Genomic DNA, 21,017 nt, shown 5'->3' on the forward strand with positions numbered 1-21,017 from the left:
AAAAAGTCAGGAGAGAAAATACTGACCTACTAGAGTTTCTTTGTCAAACTTGTTGCCACTGCTGTTCAATAGCTCAATACCCCAGAGTTCTCTGCAAGAATATATATATACAGATTCAAGACTTAATAGGACAGATAGATTAATACTTTTAACAAAAATGTAATCACATGACATTTTAGGAAAATATTCTGACTTTTATTTTTTGTAGAAAACAAGTATTTTCCCAATATGAATATAAGTTAAGCAATTCAGAAAAATACAAATATATCCCACACATTTGGTTAGTGGAATCTCACATATCTCTATGCACTTAGAGAAACATGAGAAAAAGATAAACAGAAAATGATAAATATTTTTATATAAATTTATTCATACTACTCATGCTATTTTTAAATATATATATATAATGTAGCAGCAGGAAAAGTACCTACTATATAACTAAAATATTTATTCTACTTCAGAGTCCTTTTTTTAAACAGTGTAAGATACGATTCTTAATATAATATCCTTGATAAAGAAATAATTTTTCATTACAGAGGTTGAGGCCATTAGGTTTTTAAACATTTTGTCTTATTTTGAGAATCAATTGGATCTCTAAATCTAAAAAATGAGGAAAATGGCATACTGCAATTTCCTACTACTGAAGATTTAAGACAGCTTGCTTCAGAACTTAAACTATTTAGCAGATACAGCAACTTGTCTGCCCAACGGCCATTACACCCTTTCCTGTTGACCTAGCACGTACTGATTTTCTTCAGGTAGAAAAATTTTTAGAGAAAGTGGGCCTCACTTTGAGCCACAGGAAATTAAACCATGACTGACCTAAGCCAAGCTCTGAATTGCATCCTTTTTTGTCAGTCATTGGTGTAGAGATGGTCATTTGGCTCAATTTTGGCGAATGAAATACAAGGAAAAATCTCTTGAGAGGCAGTGCTTCTAGAAGATTGTCCTTCCTGATAAAAAGAGAAAGAGCGACAAATAATTTCTACTTGCTTTTTTTAAATCAGTTATAAATATTGTTATGTCAGAAAATTCTCCCACAGAACATCTGAAAATGTCTCATCCACCATATGGCCAGGAAAAAAATCTCTAGTCTGCTTTCATTCTTAAAGTTTATTTTCTAAAGTGATTTGGGTAAAAAGATAAACTGGAGTAATATAATAAAAAGTCACCTAGTAGTGAAAAGTGAAACTCTGAAATATGCTGGTCTGTGAGGAGGTAATATTTGAGACCTGATAAAATAAAAGATCTGATAGAAAAGGATTCTACATCTTATCTTTTCACTCTTTATGCTCTTTATTAATAGAAATTCTTAATTTCAATCCAGTCAAATTTATCAAAGTTTTCTTTTGTGGCTAACAATTTTGTATATTATTTTCAAAAACCTTCCCCTTAATCTCTTCTAAAAGTTTTATAGTTTTGCCTTTGACACTTACATCTTGAAAACACTAGAAATTGAGTTTTTTACATGCTGGACTATCCATACAGTTACTCAATTGTGCCAGTACCATTTGCTGCAAAGCCCTTCCTTTATCCAGTGATCTACCACGCCATATATTTCCTAGAACAAGTGGTTATAAAGGCATGCATCTGCTTCTATGCCTTGTATTCTGTTCAGTTTATTGGTCAATCCTTGGATAAATACCATCCAGTTTTATTTATTGACACTTTATACTACATTTTGTTATCTGGGGCTAGCCTTGGCCCTTTGCATTTTAAAATCAGCTTGTCAGGTTCTGTGATGTCAATCTGCAAATTTGGCTTTTAGAGATATTTAAAAATGTTAGTGGTTGACTAATATTAAACATTAGATTTTGCATAAAAATTGAGGTCTCTTGCTTCCTTTAGAAAAATAGAAGATTTGTTAGTTCTTGAAATTTACTGTACGCAATAATCAGCTGAAGCTACTGAGGTACAGATCCTCCTTTTTTTGCAGTTTCTACTAATTTCTATTTTCTCCCAGAAACTGAAGCCTAGTGACACTTAAGTTTATCGTTGTACTTACACTATCAGTTGTATATTTAGCTGAAAAAGTAGATTTATGCTCAAGATTAGTTCCTTAGTTCTCCTCAACTTCAAACGCATGGAAATTGGAGATCAAATATAAAATGCAGATCCCCAAATAAATAGCCAGAGTTAAAATGAGAAAGTTCTTCCATACATCAGAAATGAATCAGAAACACAACATGCTCCAAGTATGAAACTAGAGAGTCATACTTGGAACTCAGCTCTGATGGAGTCAGGCAAGTTTTGGGAGATGGGGTTACCAATATGATAATGTGAAACAAAGCACTTGCGTTGGGGCCATAGAAGGAGGTATAAAACAGCTACTAGGTAGGTGGCTGGATCATGTGACTATGAAGAAGTCAACATGCTTACTGGAGCTCTAATTAAATTACCAGAGCCTGAGACACTATTACAGGACCTGACTCTATACAAGGGACCCACAGAGCCAGGTGAAGAACAACAAAAACTCAAAGTCAAAAGATAGGGAGAAAGAAAAAGTGAAAAAAAATTAAAATAAAAATAATAAAAACAAGAAGCCTTTCACTCAAAATGTGTGCCTAAAAGCACATACATTTCATGTGAAAGAAACACAAAGTAAACAACTAGAACCTTGAATTCATCCAAGATGAAATTAAATGCAGAGAATAATCTTCCAAAGACTCTAACGTAGGATGGTGAGGATGTTCTAATCAACTTAAAAGGGCACAATATTTACTAAAATGCTCATTACATTTAGAAAAATAAACAAGGTAGCCATGAAAGCATAATCAATGTAAAAAACAGATCAACTACAGACTTCTGAAATGAGAAATATAGCCATACAAGTTTTTCAAAAATCAATAAAGAAAACAATTTCTAGACCTAACATTAAAGAGAGAAGTAGTGTATTGGAAAGTCATATTTAAGAGTCCACCCAGATTTTAATACAGACAGACAAAGGGATACTCTTTAGAAAGGAAAGGGCAAACAACATATTGAGAGGCTAAACTTAGATGTGATAAAGTTTCTAGAGCAAAAGAATGGAGAAAATGGTAAAGAAACATCATGAGAAGAGACTTAATCAAAAATATTACAGAACTGAAATCAGACCTAAACTCTTAACGAGAAAAAAAATCAATCCACTTCATGAGTACAATAAGGAAAGATAATGTACACTCAAGCAAAATGAAGAATTTTTCATAACTGAAGATGACATGACTCTTTAGACAAAAAAAAAATACTCTAAAAACAGAATAGGATAAATAAAAAATAAATTTTCAATAAATATAAATTCTTAACAATTATCTCTTTGACTACTGTTTTTCTTCCATTCCCTACATTTCACTGTGTCTATATGTTCTAGAACTCATATTCAATCGATGACGTAGTCAATCAACCTATCATGTCTCTTAATTACTTTGATTTTTTTCTCTTTTGCTGTCTTCACACTTTCTAGACATTTAACAACTGTATTCTAATTATACATTTATTCTATGACTGACACCAGGCTGACATTTATCCCATCTGCCTAATTTTTTTAAAAAAATTAATAACTTTATTTTTGCTTCCAAAAATTTTAAATTGGTTCTTTTTATATCCATTGTTTTTGATTCATTATAGTCCCTTGTTTCATAAGCTTTATGATTTTTAGTAGAAGCTATAATGTCATTTGTCCCTTAAAAAGTCTTTGACTTTTCTCATATATGTTACTTCTTCCAGGATTAAGAGGAAATATTAAAAGTTTCCAAAGGCAAAATACAATTATATTCATAGGAATAACAATTCGATTGACAGTGACTTACCATGAACAGGAAAGGGTCTGAAGACAGTAAGCTACTATCTTAATGTGTCAAGAGAGGGTAAGCTGTTGTTCTAAAATTTCACATCATCAAGAATACTCCTGAATGAATAAGAGCAAAATAAGTATTGTTGGATATACAAACAAGCAGGTATTGAGGACCCACAGAGCTTCAATATACTAATAAAGTACATTCCTCAATAAGAATTAAAGTGAACTCACAGGTAAATCAAAGCATAAAAACACTATAGAAACATAATATGAAAAATATGTTGGCAAATTTTATAACCTATGGACTACAAAATAATTACTTTGGTATTTTTAAATGGTAAAATTAAATCTTTTGAAAACAATAAGTAAGCAAAGAAAGGGATGTTTGATAAGTAAAGAGTTCTAAGATTCTTAATAAGAACTGAAACCCTGAATGACTTTAAATTTATTAGGATAATTTCTTAAACTTAGATATTACTAATTAATGGAAATCATCAAAAATAGAGATAGAATTCATGGTTTCTGAAATTACATGACAAATAAAACTAAAAGCATGATTGATCCAAAAGAAGGCAGAAGGCAAAAAAAAAAAAAAAGACATAAAGACAAAATAAAAATTTAGATAAACAGAAAACATAAAATAAGCTGGCATTAATAAGTCTATGTACATTAATTATCACATTAAATGTTAATATAAGACAGTAAAAGACAAGAGTTAATAGTATTGGAAGGAAAACAGAAAATCAAGTAACAAAATCTTTACATGAAAGATACCTGAATTACCTAAACATAAATACAACATCTCTCCCCTCTCTCCTTCCTTCACTCCCTCCCTCCTCTCACTCTCATACACACACCCACACACACGCACACTACATACACAAAAGTTAAAGATGAAATAATGAAAAAACATTCTAGCCTTAGAGAAACTAGTAGTAGCAATATCGATATCATTCCAAAGCATCTATAGCTATAAGAGAGCTACTATAGAATAATAATGAAAGGAATAATCCACCAAAAAGATAAAATTCAGGATCTACTCACTACAAAAAACTTAGCAAACTTTAAATAGAAAGGAACTCCTTTAATCTGAGAAAGAGTATCTCCAAACCTACAGAAACATTATATTTAATGGGAAAATATTAAAAGCTTTTCCTCTGAGTTAGAATGTAAAGCTAATGTGCTCCACTAATACAACATCTATTTACTGTTGACTCAATAACTAGCCAGCAATAAGGCAAAAAAAAGTAAAGGGAATAAGAATGAAAATGAAGAAAATATTCGTAAAACATAATTGTATATGTAGAATAAAACTATGGGTCAACTATTGAAATTAGTAAATTTATAAAAACTCTGGATTCAAGGTCAATGTGCAAAATAAAAAATATATATATATACACATATATATTTTTAAAGATTAGAAAATCTATAAAGATTTCTAACCTCTCCAAATGGAGCTATACTTTCAATGAAATTCAAATCAGAATCCTAGCAGGTGTTTTTCTACGTGAAAAATCAATGATCTTATTCTAAATGTTACATATGAAAATGCAAAAGATCAAGGATAGCTAAGGAAATCTTGAGACAAAAATATAAAGTAGAAAGACTTACCCTATTGACTATTATATTTCTTATAAAGCCACAATACTTAAGTCAATGTGGTTTGGGGGCAAAATTAAAATAACCAATGAAACAGCTAGATTAACTCAGAAATTCAGAAACACACATACACAAAAGTGGTGCTGGTGTTTTCAATAATAATGTTGGGTCACTTGGCTCCATGGAAGGAAACTAAAACACATGATACACAGAATAAATTTCAGGTAGGTTTTCATTCTAAAAATGAAAGAGAAAAACAAGCCTTCCAGGATACAATTAAAGGATCTTAGAGTGGCAATATTTCTGAAACAGAACGCACACAAAGAAAAGATGGTCTTATTACAATATCATACACACTGACTGGATTCTCTTTTCTTTTTGTATTTTTATATTTTAAGAACAACACATTTTCACTTTAGCCTCATTATTTAAAAAAAAAAACCTCTTCTCAAAAGAGACTTAAAAGAGTAGAGAGTAAGACTACATTTACATTTTTAAAATATTTTATAAAACAAATGTTTTCACTGAACATAATATAATGCCACGTACAGAACAGAAGTGAAATACAGAAGCTGTTTTTGTAGCAGAAACTTTTTACCACATTCTCACAGGCTAATACTATCCCTTAAACTGGGATAAGTGACAACAGTAGCCACATAATCACATTCTAAGATGTGACTAAGGGTTTTCCTGGGATCAGGACAACCATCCCTGGAGAGTAAGCCTAGAACACTGACTGAATCAGGAAAAGCTAATTGAGATTGTGCTCTGTGACATAACCTATAGAGTATGGCTTATACCTGTGGCTTAATACCTCTTCCACCTTCACTGATAATAAGAATACAATGGAATTTTTATTAAATCCCTATAGGATTTCTGCTGGCCACATATTAACACCTGCTGGGCAGCAAAGAAAAGAATCCCCAGTGTTCTCACTTCCCTGGATGGAGGATATTTCTAGGATGTAGTAAAAGCTAATGGTTCTCATCATGGGAAGAAATAAAAGATAGGTCAAGAAAAATCATGTAACACCTCCAGCTTCATCTTCAATTGTAAAAGAAGGCAACAGTATTAGACGGCTTTTATGCCCTTTTCAGGCTTATACCATGAGACAGGGACTTCTAGTGGCACCAGTCCCTTTCCATCAATGTGAACAGGGAGGGGTTCTAAGAGGAGTGAGAACAGCATGGGCATGGATACTGAATGTTACTCTGACAGCATGGGCATGGGTACTGAATGTTACTCTGAGAATTCTGGCATAGTGCAAGGAAGAGGTCTTCAGAAAGCTGGCCTTTCTTCTTCCTAAACCTGAAAATTTCTGCCAGCCTTTTCTCCTGCTCTTCTGTAAATCATTAACCAGTTAATATATAAAGGTTTGTACCAAGGAGGGTATTACTTATGTATTTTCCTCAGACTGGGTTTGAATGTCTAGGAAAACTCACATAGAGAGGAAAGGTTTGAGCTGAAGCATCTACTGCCTCAAACAGGTTCGGTGGACGGTGAATCCCAGATACTTTTTCTGCCTTGACCGTGAGGGCAGGATGCAGGGGTCCTGAGGAGGCTTCTGGATGTGAGGGCTTTATAGTCTGATCATCTAGAACCAACCCATTCCCCAGACACATACCTGTGGAGTCCAGGGAACAAATTACAAAGCATCTTCCCACCATTCTGTGTCTTCCCTCCTGAGTATGGCTCTCCAGCTTTTGTGTGTGTGTGTGTGCGTGTGTGTGTGATGCTTATGTAGAGAAGTGAAAACTCAGGAAAATGTCAGGCTTGATCCTACTCAGGAAGTTCTTCCCATGAAAATGTAACAGGTATAAGCCATACTCTATAGGTTATGTCACAGAGCACAATCTCAAAGTATTTGGACTGATTGTGTAGTTGATCTTGAGGTTGGTACCTGCCACCAAACTCCCTTTAGAATGATTTAAGTTTCATGATGTGGTATGTGTGACCCCCATGGAGCTTGTTAAGGCAAGCACCACAAAGGACTATACCCTCCCTAGGGAGTTAACAATCTCTGTCTGCTGAAAAGTGTTACAGTAAGATAAATTATCAAAAATGTCCATCTCAAATATTTATTTTTACTTAAAATTTATGGAGACTGAACCCTATCCCCTCATAATTGGGGCCTTTTCAGTGGCTTTAATGACATTGTATTTACAGTCAAGACAGGAAATCAGTGGGCACTGCTGATTCACCTTGATGTGCAGTAGGTAAAGATTTATTCCAGACTACTACGTTTTGGGAAGAATCTTGGCATCAAAAATATTAATTTATATGTTATCAGCATATAAAATATATTGAAACCTCTGGGACTGAAAAGGACCATAAAAAGAGCTTGTTCGGAGAAGTGCGCAAAACAATAATATTTATAGGAATATAATGTAATAGTCAATAGCAGAAGTCCCAGATATAGAACAGATATTGAAGTCACAAATAAGACTTCAAATAACTAAAATTTATGTCAAAAAGGGGAAACAATTATATAAAAATGAAAAAATTTAATATTTCAGGGAAGTATGAGAATATACAAAAAGAATCAAATATTCATTTTGAAACAGCAGCATATAAAATCTTAAATTAAGAAAACATCAAATAAATATAACAGATGACCACCCCCAACAGAGAGCAGGACAAATGAACTTATAAGAAGATTAATGTGGCATTAATAATCTTTTTTTCATTTACTATGAATTATAATTTCATTTAATATAATAATTTCATAAAATATTAATTATATGAATTATATATTGAAAGTCAATAAATATAGTCTAAAACCTGACTTTTAAGAAGATATTCTTTAACATGCATGTTCCTTATAAACAGGCACTTTATCTATCTTCTAATGTTGGAGATCTTGGATGTTTTCAATATTTAACTACTACAAATACTACAGTGAAGAATCTGCTCACATAATTACTTCCTTAGATAAATTCTTTAAATTAGAATTACTGGATCAAAACTAATTTGTAGCATTCATCTCTTTGCTATTAGTACCAAATTGCCCTGTGGAAAAATATAAGGCTTTCAGCCCCCAATAGTGTTATATGGTGTTACTTATTTTCTCAATGTCTTACCATAAAGAAATAATAAAATGAAAAAGTTATCAATATTAATTACAGACATTATATTCATTTTACTTTAATATTTATTACTGCTATTTGCATTATGAATGCTAGTTATTGAAGAAACTATTTTTAAAGTGTTCTAAAAATGCTTAAAAAGAAATTTACATTTTGTGTTCTAATCAATTTTTTTTTTTACTTTAAACTTTTGAAACAGTTAGAGGAAGAAACTTAGTTTTTAAAAAACAGAGGAGAAATCCACCTAAAAACAAAGCTTAATAAAGAAGACTGAAATGTTTATTAGTAAGCACTTTATAAGAAATTTCTCTTTTGTGAATACATTATAATGTGGTCTTACAGAGCATATTTGCAGCTAGAGAGGGTGCTGACTTTGTGTTTTTGCAACTCATTTAGAAAAATGAACATAAATGCCTCTAAAAAGCTCTAAAATGACGAATCAGTCAAAATCAATGATATTGAGTCATTTTAATTTCATATTTAAATACTCAAGTATGTTCTATTAAAAAAAAAAACCCTATAACTGCCTAGGCAGAGGCAAACTTCATCAGTCATTCTATATTCTGCTTCTGATAGCTGGAATACATACAATATGGTCCATACAATACAATTTGAGTCCAAATAATATAATTTGAGTCCATACAATATGGTAGTCATAAAAGTCAGCTTTTATCTAAGACAAAAATTTCTAAATTCATCATGTCTCATAAATAAATCAAGATCTCTTTCTCTGGGATTTAATCCCTGTAGCACATACCTCTCACTCAGCTCCTCAAATCTCTCCTCAGTTCTCTGGGACCCTCACCCACTTATCCCACAGGAGCCACCACTCTCACCAACTCTGGGCTCTAACCTGTTTGACTTCACCCTGGAATAATCTGAGAGCACCTCACTTCATGTCACTTCACATGCCTCTTGTTTCCCGATCCAAGGCTTTCCTTTTGTCCCTGAGGAATGTCACTCTGTATTACATGGTAGCCATGATGTACATACGATTTGTAACATGGGATAATTAACACCCCATAGAGTGAGATACATCTTTCACCAATGGGAAATAGGAGTAAGCAATTCATTTCTTTGCTTTAACTCCCCCTAGATGGGTTGTTTTAAGATGTATGCTTCTTAAGACCACTCATAGAATAATCCCATGAGGCAGAACAATTAGTTGTTTCTTACACTAAGCAGTGACCAATATCAGTATGGCACCCTAGAACTTGAGCTCCCTACTCATGTCTCACACCTCTTTTTCCTTGTTTATAATTAAACGTTGGTACATAAACTTTTACACCAGGCTAATGAAACCAATGAAATTGCTAAAAGCAAGTGGTAGAGAGCTCAGCCTATGAGGTAAAGGCGTTCATTCCCTGCCACTCTGGAGAGGTAGAAATTCAGTTCCTCTAGCCCCAATAAAGTAAAAGAGAAAAGGAAGACAAATAAGAAAAGTAAATGGTCAGGTGCACACGTACCCTGGCTTTCCCATTCTGGTTTGAAATCACAGATTGGGGATTATTAGATCTGATGAAAATAAATCTGAAACTATAGGAGTATTTCTCTGCATTCCCCATTAGTATCTCTGGCTGGAGACCGATGTGCAGGGCAACTGCACAAAACATCATGGCAGAGTGAGCAAAGAGAGAGGAGTTGGCTAATTAAACAAGCCTGAGGCAGCGCTCCTGGCTCCTTGCTGCCTCCATATTTTCTGGAAGAGATTCAGATGATTCCACATGCCTTCGATGGTGGTAGTGGATGCAAATATTGAAAAAGCAGGGCTACAGCTTTCACAGGGAATGACCATGGAGCAGGTGAAGTAGCCTGGTACTTGAAGGTTTCAGGGTAGTCTAACCAGGACAGAGATCAAAATGAAATACACAGCCAATATCTCAGAGAGGTTCACAGCATCAGCAAGGGGATAAGTTGAGGATGATACACCAAGGAAGTATAATTGATGCTGACTAAACATAAGAGAACATATTTTCCACTGCCTCGTACTCCAAGATCAGAAGCTAGGCAGGTCCTGAAATAGTGCCTTACAGGCCAAATTTCAGCAGTTAACAGAGAGCCCTCACCAAGGATGGTTACAACAAGTCTCACCACAAGTCTCAGAAGTGACTGACACATGGATCAAGATGAGATGACATGAGAAAGAGGCTCTTTAAACCAGGCAACACTGAGATCTCTTCAATAGAAATATTTAAAATTCATATAGTCCTAACATACATATATAACTCCACCTTACCAACTCCCCAAAACGCTCATTGCTGCTAATTACAAATATTAAGCTAATCATAAAAGAATAAATAAGTTCCTTATTCTTGGCTCAGCTCTTTAGAAGAAAAAAAGTAGACTTGTGACCCACTAATATATTTATGTATAGTTTTATTAGAATGTCAGTCTTCTTTATTACACTGTAAACCCATTTAGGTAGAAATTTCATATATAGTTGACCCTTAAACAATGCTAGGTTTAGGGGTGCCAGTGCCCTGCACAGTAAAAATTTGTGTATAAATTTTGACTTACCAAAAAACTACTAATAATCTACTGTTAAACAGAAGCCTCACTGGTAACAGTCGATTAAAACATATTTTATATGTTATATGTATTATCTACTGTACTCTTACCATAAAGAAAAGAAAGTGCTATTAAGAAAATCATAAAGAAAATAACATTTACAGGATTTACTGAAAAACTTCACATATAAGTGTACCCATGCAGTTCAAACTCATGTTGTTCTAGGGTCAACTATATTTGGTTCATCACTGAATTGCCAATATGTAGGTCAGTGTGAGGCACTGTAGGTCTTGAGTAAATGATAATAATTATATAGGCAGCCCATCAGGAGTTTTAGCCCAAGCAGATCCAAGTCTAGGGCATTTATAGCCCAGCAATTCCTTGAGTATATCGTCAACAGAAATGATCACATATGCCTCCCCCAAAAAGAAATGTGTAGTAACATTCATGAACTAATTATTTATTATAGACAAAATTTTATACAACTCGAACATCTACCAAAAATATAATGGATAAATTGTGACTGGTTTATACGATATAATGTTATGAAACAATTAAAATTAATGACAGAGCTACATGTAAGAACAGGAGTGAATCTCACAAACATAGTAATGAGTCAAAGGAAAATAAAAGAGAATGCACATTTTGTGTGTGTAAACAAATTTTTGTAAATAAATTTTTGCAATTCTGAATTGTATTTATCCACATACTTTCAAATATTCATTATTTCTTTAGAGAATTGAGATCGCAAAGGAAAGATCCTGTGAGTCATTTACTTCTTAAATTATTTGAAATCTTTGCATTTTGCATTACATAAAAGGCTAACTTTTGCAATATCTGTGCCAGTATAGTAGGAAATCTCATTTTCCATTGTCTCACTTATAAGTCATAATTCTTGTTCTTTAAAGAGACAATAAATGTAGGTAGAGGATAGTGTTAATAATTACCAATTATTGAGCTATTATTGTGACTTATGGATTCTTCTGAACATTTTCCACATGGTATATCCCATTCACAATCAACCTGTGAGTTTAATAATACAGAACTTATTTTACATATAATAAATCTAAACTCCAAAAAAATTAACTATATTGCAAAATTTGCACATCTAGCATCTGGCAGAACTTTGTTAAAACCCAGCTCTATCTGAAATCAAATCATGTTTTTAACCCTTTTTGGTCATAGAGTAATGTCTACATAACACATATCCTTACAAAAGGATGCATTGTAAGAAAGAAGTACACATATTTTCCTCTTTGAAAACACTTTTCAAAAAGAAATCCTTAATTTAAAAGTTGAATATATCCCTTTGATATAGTTTAAGTTCTTAGGTTTAATTTAGTATATAAATTTGAGGCAAGTGTGGAAAAGAACAAGAAGTCTCTTGATACAGCCTTTGCCACTACTTCTTGTTTTCTATCACTTTAAGTGTTAAGAGTTTCATGTTTGATTAAAATGGTTATTTAACTTACTTCAAATCTCTTAATTTAAAAGTAAATTATTTCTGCTCATTTACAACTCTAGTACCATTGGTCAACTAGTCATCATGACAATGACGGTCTATTCTTATCTGCCAAAATGTTCTACGTTTTGGTCATTTCCCACAGGAGACAACTGACCAAACCAATGAGAGAAAATAAATAATTCTCCAAAAACTCTCAGTTATTTTCATTCTGCTCTCCTTCTCTCAGCTCTACCATCCATGGTTCTCCACTTACACTCCACAAGCAGAGAAAAAGAGTGACAGAGAAAGCTCCAATATGCCTACTTATTTGTCAGCATGACATTCTTTGGGGTTTTCTTGTTAGTTGTTAGTTGCATCACAATTATATCCTTAATTTTCTTTCCCTTTGAAGTCATGGCTTATGATCTATCTAACTGAAGCTGATTATGCCTCAGAAAACATCACTATCACAGAAATATTAGAAATATAATCAAATATTTTAAATGTAGATCTATTTTTGAAAGAGGTAACAGCCATTAAGTTTAAGTTTAAAATATTTAGATAACTACATTATCCATCTCTCCCAATTTCTATATCTTAAATATCAGCCAATATTTGCTTTATTCTACAAAATTTTGATTATGAAATAAAAACCATGCAAATTTATGTCCTCTCATTCAGAATATTTCGCATAACCATATTAAAAGTGTGTACACTATGCACAGTTAGAAGATATTTTTATATTTATGTGGAGCACGGATAGGGAGGAAAGCTGAATGGGATTTCTTGGAAGATAGTCATAGGAGAATTTCAAGAAAATGAAAAGGTTGAAAAGGGTGCCCTAGAGCATGTCTATGTATGCTGTGTAGCTATCTGTCGAGATGACTTCTCACGTCCCTTTGAACTCAGTTATTTTATTATTCTATACGGCTTTCACAAAGTCCTCTCCTTTGCAAGCATCCTCTTCAGAGCAGCTTTGACTTCTTTGTTCCTCAGACTATAGATCAGAGGATTTAGCATGGGATTGAAAAGACTGTGAAACAGGAGGAGATATTTCTTCTGCTCCTCGGGGTTCCCATATCGGGGCCCAACATACATGATAATGGCTGTGCCATAAAAGAGTCCAACCACACAGAGGTGGGAGGAGCAGGTGGAGAAGGCTTTCTGGCGCCCCTCCCTTGACTGGATCTTTAGGATGGCACGTAGAATATGAATGTAAGATGTCACAATTGTGGAGAATGGTCCCACCAGTACAGACACGGCCCCAGTCAAAACCGCAATCTCATTAATGCGGGTATCTGCACAGGCAAGCTTGAGGACAGCTACAATTTCACAGAAAAAGTGATTAACTATCTGGGGTCCACAGAAGGGCAGCAGCAGTAGTAATACTAGATGTACCAGGGCCAGGAGCACTCCTAAAACCCAGGAACTCACTGACAGGGTGATGCAGACTCTCCAGCTCATGATGGCAGAATATCGGAGGGGGTGGCAGATGGCCACATACCGATCATAGGACATCGCCACTAGGAGAAGACATTCAGTGTGAGCGAAAGCCAAAAAGAGAAAGGTCTGTGTCATGCATCCAGCAAAGGAGATGGGCTTGGCCGGATTCAGGAGGTTTACCAGCATCTGCGGCACCGTGTTGCAGGCGTAGGCTATGTCGACGGTGGCCAGGTGCGAGAGGAAGAAGTACATGGGGGTGTGCAGTCTGGGGTCCAGTGAGATGAGCCCCAAGATGACTCCATTTCCCAGAAGAGTGAAGGAATAGAACAGGGTGAAGAGCCCACAGAGAAGCATCTGAATCCCTGGGTCAAGGGGGAACCCCGCTAGGAAGAACTCTGTGACAGAGGTCTGATTTTCTCCCATTTACCTGGGAAAGAGACCACAGAGCTCACCAAGTCTGAATGTCTGAGAGAAGTGTTTAAACATGGCGGATCTGTGTGGCATTGTTTATTTCCCCACAAAACATTTCCATTGATATCTCTGTCCTATTAGTCACTTACTAAGTGAAAATTATGCATTCCAAATGAAACAGAAGGAAACTTTTTTCACTGTGACAAACTAAATGCTAGCATTCTATCACAGTATTCAGTAAATTCTACCTTTATTTTCAAACCAACTTTTCCTACAGTTCAAAATGTCAATACTTAAATTGCCTTCATAGCAGTGGACACTGTCCTTAGTTTGTGATGACTGTATCAGAGGTTTGCCTGCGTGTATTCCCGCATCCTAGCGTACATATATCCATCCGTACGTGTGAATGTGTGCTGTTGTCTTTTGTTTCTATACACGAGGATGAGAAGAAGGACGAGGCGCATGTCACTGATCCCTTTATCAGGCTTCCTCACAACTTCGTGCCTTCATTATATGAGTTATTTGTTAGCCTCGTCGTTTTTAACATAATCTTGAATTAAGTTGTGAGAATGTCAGACAGACTGCCACAACACTGACTGGATTTAAAAGAGAGAATTTTGTCTTTTGACTTTTGGACCCACAGATGGTCTATTCTGATGGTGCTGTTTTACCATCCCTCTTATCCTCTATCTGTGTGTATGTGTATATATATATGTCTGTGTGTGTATATCTCCTATATGTGTAATGTATATTTATATAATATGTATTACGTATTTATATTATATAATACACTTATAGATATAGAATATATATATATTTTTTTGCATTTATCTATATTCGGGTTTTTGCAAAATTTTTGCCATATCCTACAGTGAGAAATCTCTACCAGATATACATGAATATAGATATATTTGAATCCTTCTTCTGTGGAAGGTACTTGGCATTTTCTATATTATCTACTCTATTTCATTAGTAAAAATACTGATTGTGTGATTTCACCATCGGACATAGCCTGAGAATTAAAAAATACTGATCTATACCCATGCTACAGCTAACGCTCTAATTATAGACTCTGATTATAAACAGAATCTTTAATATTTTATAGCTTAACTCTAATGTAAAAAAATATTATTTAGCATGAATCTTTAGATATATGTGGCTTATAAATTTTTTGAAAAAATACTTCTACCACAGAGTGGGTATTCTGAGATCTGAATGACTATAAAATTTTAAACCATTGCTTTATTTTTCTTATCTGTCTAAGTCTATATCCTTTTTCAGTCAGAATACATCTGAAGTACACTAAAATAAGAATCTCAGAAAATTCATAATAAAGTTTCTATCAGTTCCCTCAACCAAATTTTCTGATAAGTTACTATTTGAAAGATTCTATGAGCAAGAGTGCAAAGGTTTTGACCTGCTTCAAAGGAAGAATCAGAATTCACAGTAGAATTATTGGGAGATGATTTTATCTCAGGCCAAGAAATAACTTCATAATAACTAGAATCATCTCCTTGAAGAAAACTGGTTGTTTTATTAGACTGAACTTATGTCAGTGAATGATTCAAATCAAAGATTGATTAACCATCTATTCAAGACGAGATTCCTGTGTTATGTGAGAAGCTGAAGTAGAAGAATGCTATGGTCTCTTCCAGTTGTAGGATTCATCGGCCCTAAAGGTATAGAAAAGTGTTAGCCATTTTCATTGCGACTTCCTTGCACTTTTGGGGCCAATGAAGACAGGAATGCTGTTTCTAAAATAGCATATGATGAAGACACGTAATAAACTAAAACAGAAGGACCAATGATTGTATTCTCATCTCCCTCCTATCAACATATAAATAAAACACAAAATTTTAAATCCAGAAAATATTTACTAAACATATTCTATATCCTGCTACATGTCTTGGCTAAGGACTGCTGGTGTGTATAACCTGCTTGCTAAAATAACACAAAGATAATAATTCTCAAATTTAAATAAGTCATCAAAAGAACGTTCAAAAATAAAACCTTCAGGACATTCTTCTGTAACAAACTCATTTTGTGGTCAATTAGGTCCATTATTTCATGAAAATATGACTTCATTTCATAAGGCAATGTAAAGATTTGCAAGCTAATCTCTCAAACAGCTATTTAATCTTATAGTTTAAACAAGAAATTCAAAGTAAATGATCCATATTAGGTGTACCTAAAGGACATGATAACTTCTAATGTATTCCAGTAGCAAAGTCTATAAATAGATATCTGGCATTGGCAGATAATAACAATTACATTTTTCCATTGCAAATTTTCATTACAGTCGATCTGCAATCATATGGTGAACAATATGATTAATGGATAATATAAGAAACTTACCATAGACTTGTAGCTAAAAACAAAATAACAAGCTGAATATGAGTCAGGTTAAGTGAAAACACACCAATAAATACACTATAACATCTGTGAGTTAGTGCTGAAATTCCTTTCTTGCAAGGATCTCTTAGGAGAAAATTTACCCCAACAGAGGCAACAGGATTCCTCTCAAAAGAGGCGATTTATTCTCTGCTAACTCAACCACCTCTCAATCAGCTTCTGAGTGTTTACTGTAGGGGAGGGATAAAGATCCAGCACGCACACCGCTGATTCCTTGCAGGGAATACAGATGCTCGTGGTACTTCTCTCTGGTTTTCTCTAGAGGGATGTTTATGACAAGACGATGATGTTGATCATTCATTCACTCACTGCAGGGTCTGTGATCTTAAATTTAGAAGCACAGAATGCCTTCTAGGACTCCTTCATACGTTACAATTACCACACGCTTGGATTTATTATGGCTTCAGGAACTCTAACATTTCCCCATCCACTAACCCTCCAAATAGATTAAATGGTATTTAGGGAAGATGGAACCTATTTATTTTTTCCATCCTCTCTAGTGTTGGCTGAGTTTTGTTACATCTGATCTGAACTTGTATCCTACATGTTTTTTTTTTTTTTTCATCAAGACACTATAAGGAATACAGTTCATAATAAAGACCTATGGAAGTGATGAGGAACATGAGAAAGAGTCAGAAAGAAGATAAGGTATCCCAATGGGACTTGTTAAGTCCTGTTTTGTAGGATTTGTCTGGAGTGCCAAAAGGGAAGGAAAATTCTCACCAGAAACCAATCTCTATTCTGTTAATTTCCAGAATTCTGAGCCAGGAGGGGAAAGAAAGACCGAGGTTCCCTTAGGACTGTAACTACTACTATTTTCTCCTCTTCCTGAAATGGAAACTGACCTTGCTTTCCAATTATGGGAATGCAATTGAGACAATCTGCTGGTGCCTTTGTGGTTTACATTTCTCTTTTATTCTCTTATCTGTACCTATTCTCATATTCAAATACAAAGGAGGTGGAATATAATTTCTTGAATTAAAGTTATTTTAGTGTAAATGCTAACCAACTAAGAAAATAATAGAGCAATTATTTTTTACCTTGAGAGTGCAGACCTGCAGTAGAACTGAAATGGGCTTTTCTCCATTAAATCTGTTCAGTAAGAGGCTCATGAGTGACTGGAGACAAGGCTATAACCTCACACCTTGGAAAAGACACTGTGCCCTCATATTACCATGTTTAAATCTCTACCTTTTGGTCATATAACTTTTTATTCCTAACATTAAGATAGAACTTTACCATTTTTATCATTGGCCTTATCGATTTTATTGGCATATGATTGTATTAATTAATATAAACTAGGTTTATATTTTAATGATCTTCATTTTTTAGATTTTAACGATAAAGTTTGCTTTTATATAAATTATACCCAATCTTTTGTTTTAATTCTTAGTCACGCTACCTCCCTCAGTTGAATATTTCACTTAATCAGTGTGTCATATTTTTTTAATAAATGTAATTTGGACTCTAAATTTGCTTTTTTCTATCACTGTAGCTATACATCTCAAGTTTGATATTCAGAACTTTCATAGCTAACTTCATCAGTAAAACAAATTATGTAGAGTTACATCTTTAAGTTTCCAAATTTTGCATTATCTCTTTATTATTAATTTTAAATTTATTGTCATCGTGTATAAAATAATGAATCTTGTGATATTCTTTGAAAATCTGAGGTTTTTTATTGGTTTTTATATATTCAATTTTTGCAATTTTATACTGATTGGAATGTAATATATATTTTCTATTTCTTGGGTATAGGATTCTTTACATATTAGAGCAAGCTTACTGATTTTGTTCTTCAGAGCTTTAACTTCCAATTTTTTTTTTCAGTGTTATCAATTCATTTGAGAGCATTTTGCTAAATTTGCCACTACGAAGTTGGATTTGCAAATCTTTGCATTCTAATTCTTTGCCTTTTTTTTCTAATTCTATATTATGGCTATGTTCTTATACAGTTATCTCTATACGAATTTTTTGCCTTATATAAACATAAATGCAAATATCTGCCTATTGTTGCATCAATTTATTACATCTTTGCATGGGATACGTTCTTCATTACCATTCTTTTCAGCCTTTCTTTGTGACTGCGTTTTAGTTGCACTTATAAACGACATATAACTGTATTTGGTGATGGGGCGGGGGTTAAAAACCAATGTGAAAACACAAGGATATAATCTAATTTCATTCAATGTAAATATTGAGATATTTAGACCTCCTACCATTGGTATTTTCTGGTTAGCATCCTTTTTCTTGGCTTTTATGCTTCTTTCTTCTGTTAGCTTTATAAGGAGATGATGTAACATCATCTGGCCTCTCACTTAGTGATGTTGTTTGGCCTTCACTTAGTGATGAAATTTCTACAGGTAATACAGATACATACATCTATAATAAGTGGATAACCTTGTAATTTTAGAAATATTTTAGAGTAATTTTCTGTCCTTCAACTCACATACCTGCCCAGATGTTTTTGTAATCGTTTGTATAACTGTCTTAAGTTTCAGAGTGTTTTTCTAACTTCTCTTTGAATCAGATGGGAATCCAACAGGAAAACAGAAACCCTGCTGGTATTTCAATAGAGAGAATTTAATATAACAAAATGGTTAAAGAGATGTCGGAGAATTACAACAGTAAAAATGGAGCTCTCAGATACACACACAGAAACTGCTTGAAGCAGCTGCCATCCCTAGGGTTAAGGGACACAGTGCAGAGTTTGGGGTGATTAGAATCTAGAAGGTCAGAGGAGTTAGGATTCAGACTTAAACCTCTAAGGAGAAGGTGCCTCCCAGTTGCACTGCTGTCCCCCAGTGGGGAGTATTAAGGCTGGTTCTCGGAACTTCGAAAATAAAGGCTAGGGAGACGGGCACTAGCTGCCACTGCCAACGTAGAGTTGATGGGGCGGTGCTGACAAAAACAGCAAACAAACAGGCAGGAGTAAGGTCCCTTTCTCCTATTCTAGACGTCCAGTCTCCTTTAGACCTCCCTGCCTACACAAAAGGAGCAACTATAAGCCACTCAAATCAATAATCCAAATGCCCCAATTTGGATAAGCTGAATTGTAAGGCTGGATACCAGATGCTGGGGTTTTCAAGTTTATACAGTCTAAAAATTATTCAAGATTTTCATCTTTCTAATAATGACAAGGGTCTTACCTTGATTTAACCACTCATTGGCATTAAAACAACTTCTTAATGACTGATGGTTTTTTTATATATAAAAAGCTACTTTGATACATTCAGCATTACAGTTACCAGCCTGTTTTTATCAATTTATTTGTTTAGCATGTTTTCTTAAATATTTTGAAGTGAAAATCCAAGTACATCCATTTTATACCTCTACTGAAGGCCTATGGAGGATATATTTTATTAGACTTCATCTCACAATATTTTCTCTCATTCTATTCCCTTCCTCTCGATGATAGTTTAGCTAAGTGTGAAACTGTAGTTATACCTGCCCTCATCATTTTGGATATTCTCCTCTGGCATCCTTTTTGCTGAGAAGATGTCTGCTATTACCTTGTTATCCTTTGTAGCTACATTTTTTTCTCTGATCCTTTTGTACTCATTTCCTTCCCCTTAGTTCTGTTTTCATTATAATATCTAGATATGGACTCATTTTTATTCATGAGGCTTGATACGTAGGGTACTCTTTTGATCTGAGAATTTGTATTTTTCAATCAGAAGAAATAATCTCAATGGCGATATCCTCAATTCTTGTTCTACCCCATTTTCTTCTTTCTTCTGGAATTCCTCTAAGACAAATGGATATTGCATCTCAATGTATCTCCTATGTGTTTTTTATTCCATTTTCTTCAAGAAAAACAGCATGTTGCATTTTGGGTAAATTATGCACTACCATCTACTTCACAAATTCTTTCTTCTAATGTACTTAGCATAGAATTCATCTTGTTTGTTGATTTTTTTTTCAGGGATATATATTTTCTTTCTAAAATTTGTAATTGTTCCTTTTTGGAATCTCCCTGTTATTTTCTGTTTTCTTCTTAATTCCTCAGCCATTTAAAATGTTGTCATGCCTTTAAAAAGTCTATTTATGAATTGAACCACAAATATAAAGTATTTATCAGACTGTTCACTACTGAAGTCACGAAATGAACGTCATCAGAAGTGAATTTACATTCTAGCTGTTGATATTTTTAGCTGTTTTTCTTGTCACTGATTTGCTCAGGTTCTAAAAATAGATGCAAAAATGGTCCTACAGACCCAGTTTTCTGTCTGTCTCTGTGACCTCTTTCATCTAAAGGATTAGGGGTTGTCTCAGCCAACTCTTTAGACTTTGATCCAGACCTGGCTTTTAGGATCCTGCATTAATGACTTAGGATCAT

General features: G+C 34.1%; 2 protein-coding genes across 9 annotated transcripts in view; both read right to left on the bottom strand.

The window, feature by feature from the left end:
- LOC102894895 (olfactory receptor 2A14) overlaps nt 1-21,017 on the bottom strand; it is a 311,951-nt gene that overhangs the window by 13,485 nt on the left and 277,449 nt on the right. For 6 of the 8 annotated variants that reach the window (XM_025045874.1, XM_025045876.1, XM_025045873.1 and 3 more), the window contains 3 exons: nt 3,789-3,886; nt 823-953; nt 27-91 (listed from right to left, as the gene is read on the bottom strand). The exons of 1 other annotated variant lie outside the window; for it this stretch is intronic. The gene's annotated coding sequence lies outside the window, so the exon portion shown is untranslated. The remainder of the gene's footprint in view (nt 1-26; nt 92-822; nt 954-3,788; nt 3,887-21,017) is intronic. One more of the 8 variants, XM_025045877.1, reaches the window with a different exon arrangement.
- LOC102892175 (olfactory receptor 2A25) lies at nt 13,346-14,531 on the bottom strand. Its single transcript, XM_006910443.2, has one exon. It carries the CDS (start codon nt 14,276-14,278, stop codon nt 13,346-13,348), a length of 933 nt encoding a protein of 310 aa, XP_006910505.1. The 5' UTR covers nt 14,279-14,531.

Source organism: Pteropus alecto, unplaced genomic scaffold, assembly GCF_000325575.1.
Source record: "Pteropus alecto unplaced genomic scaffold, ASM32557v1 scaffold22, whole genome shotgun sequence".
Classification (NCBI taxonomy): Eukaryota; Metazoa; Chordata; class Mammalia; order Chiroptera; family Pteropodidae; genus Pteropus; species Pteropus alecto.

Excerpts from the sequence above, each read along its gene's own strand:
- LOC102892175 (XM_006910443.2), bottom strand. The coding sequence starts at position 14,278 with ATGGGAGAAAATCAGACCTCTGTCACAGAGTTCTTCCTAGCGGGGTTC.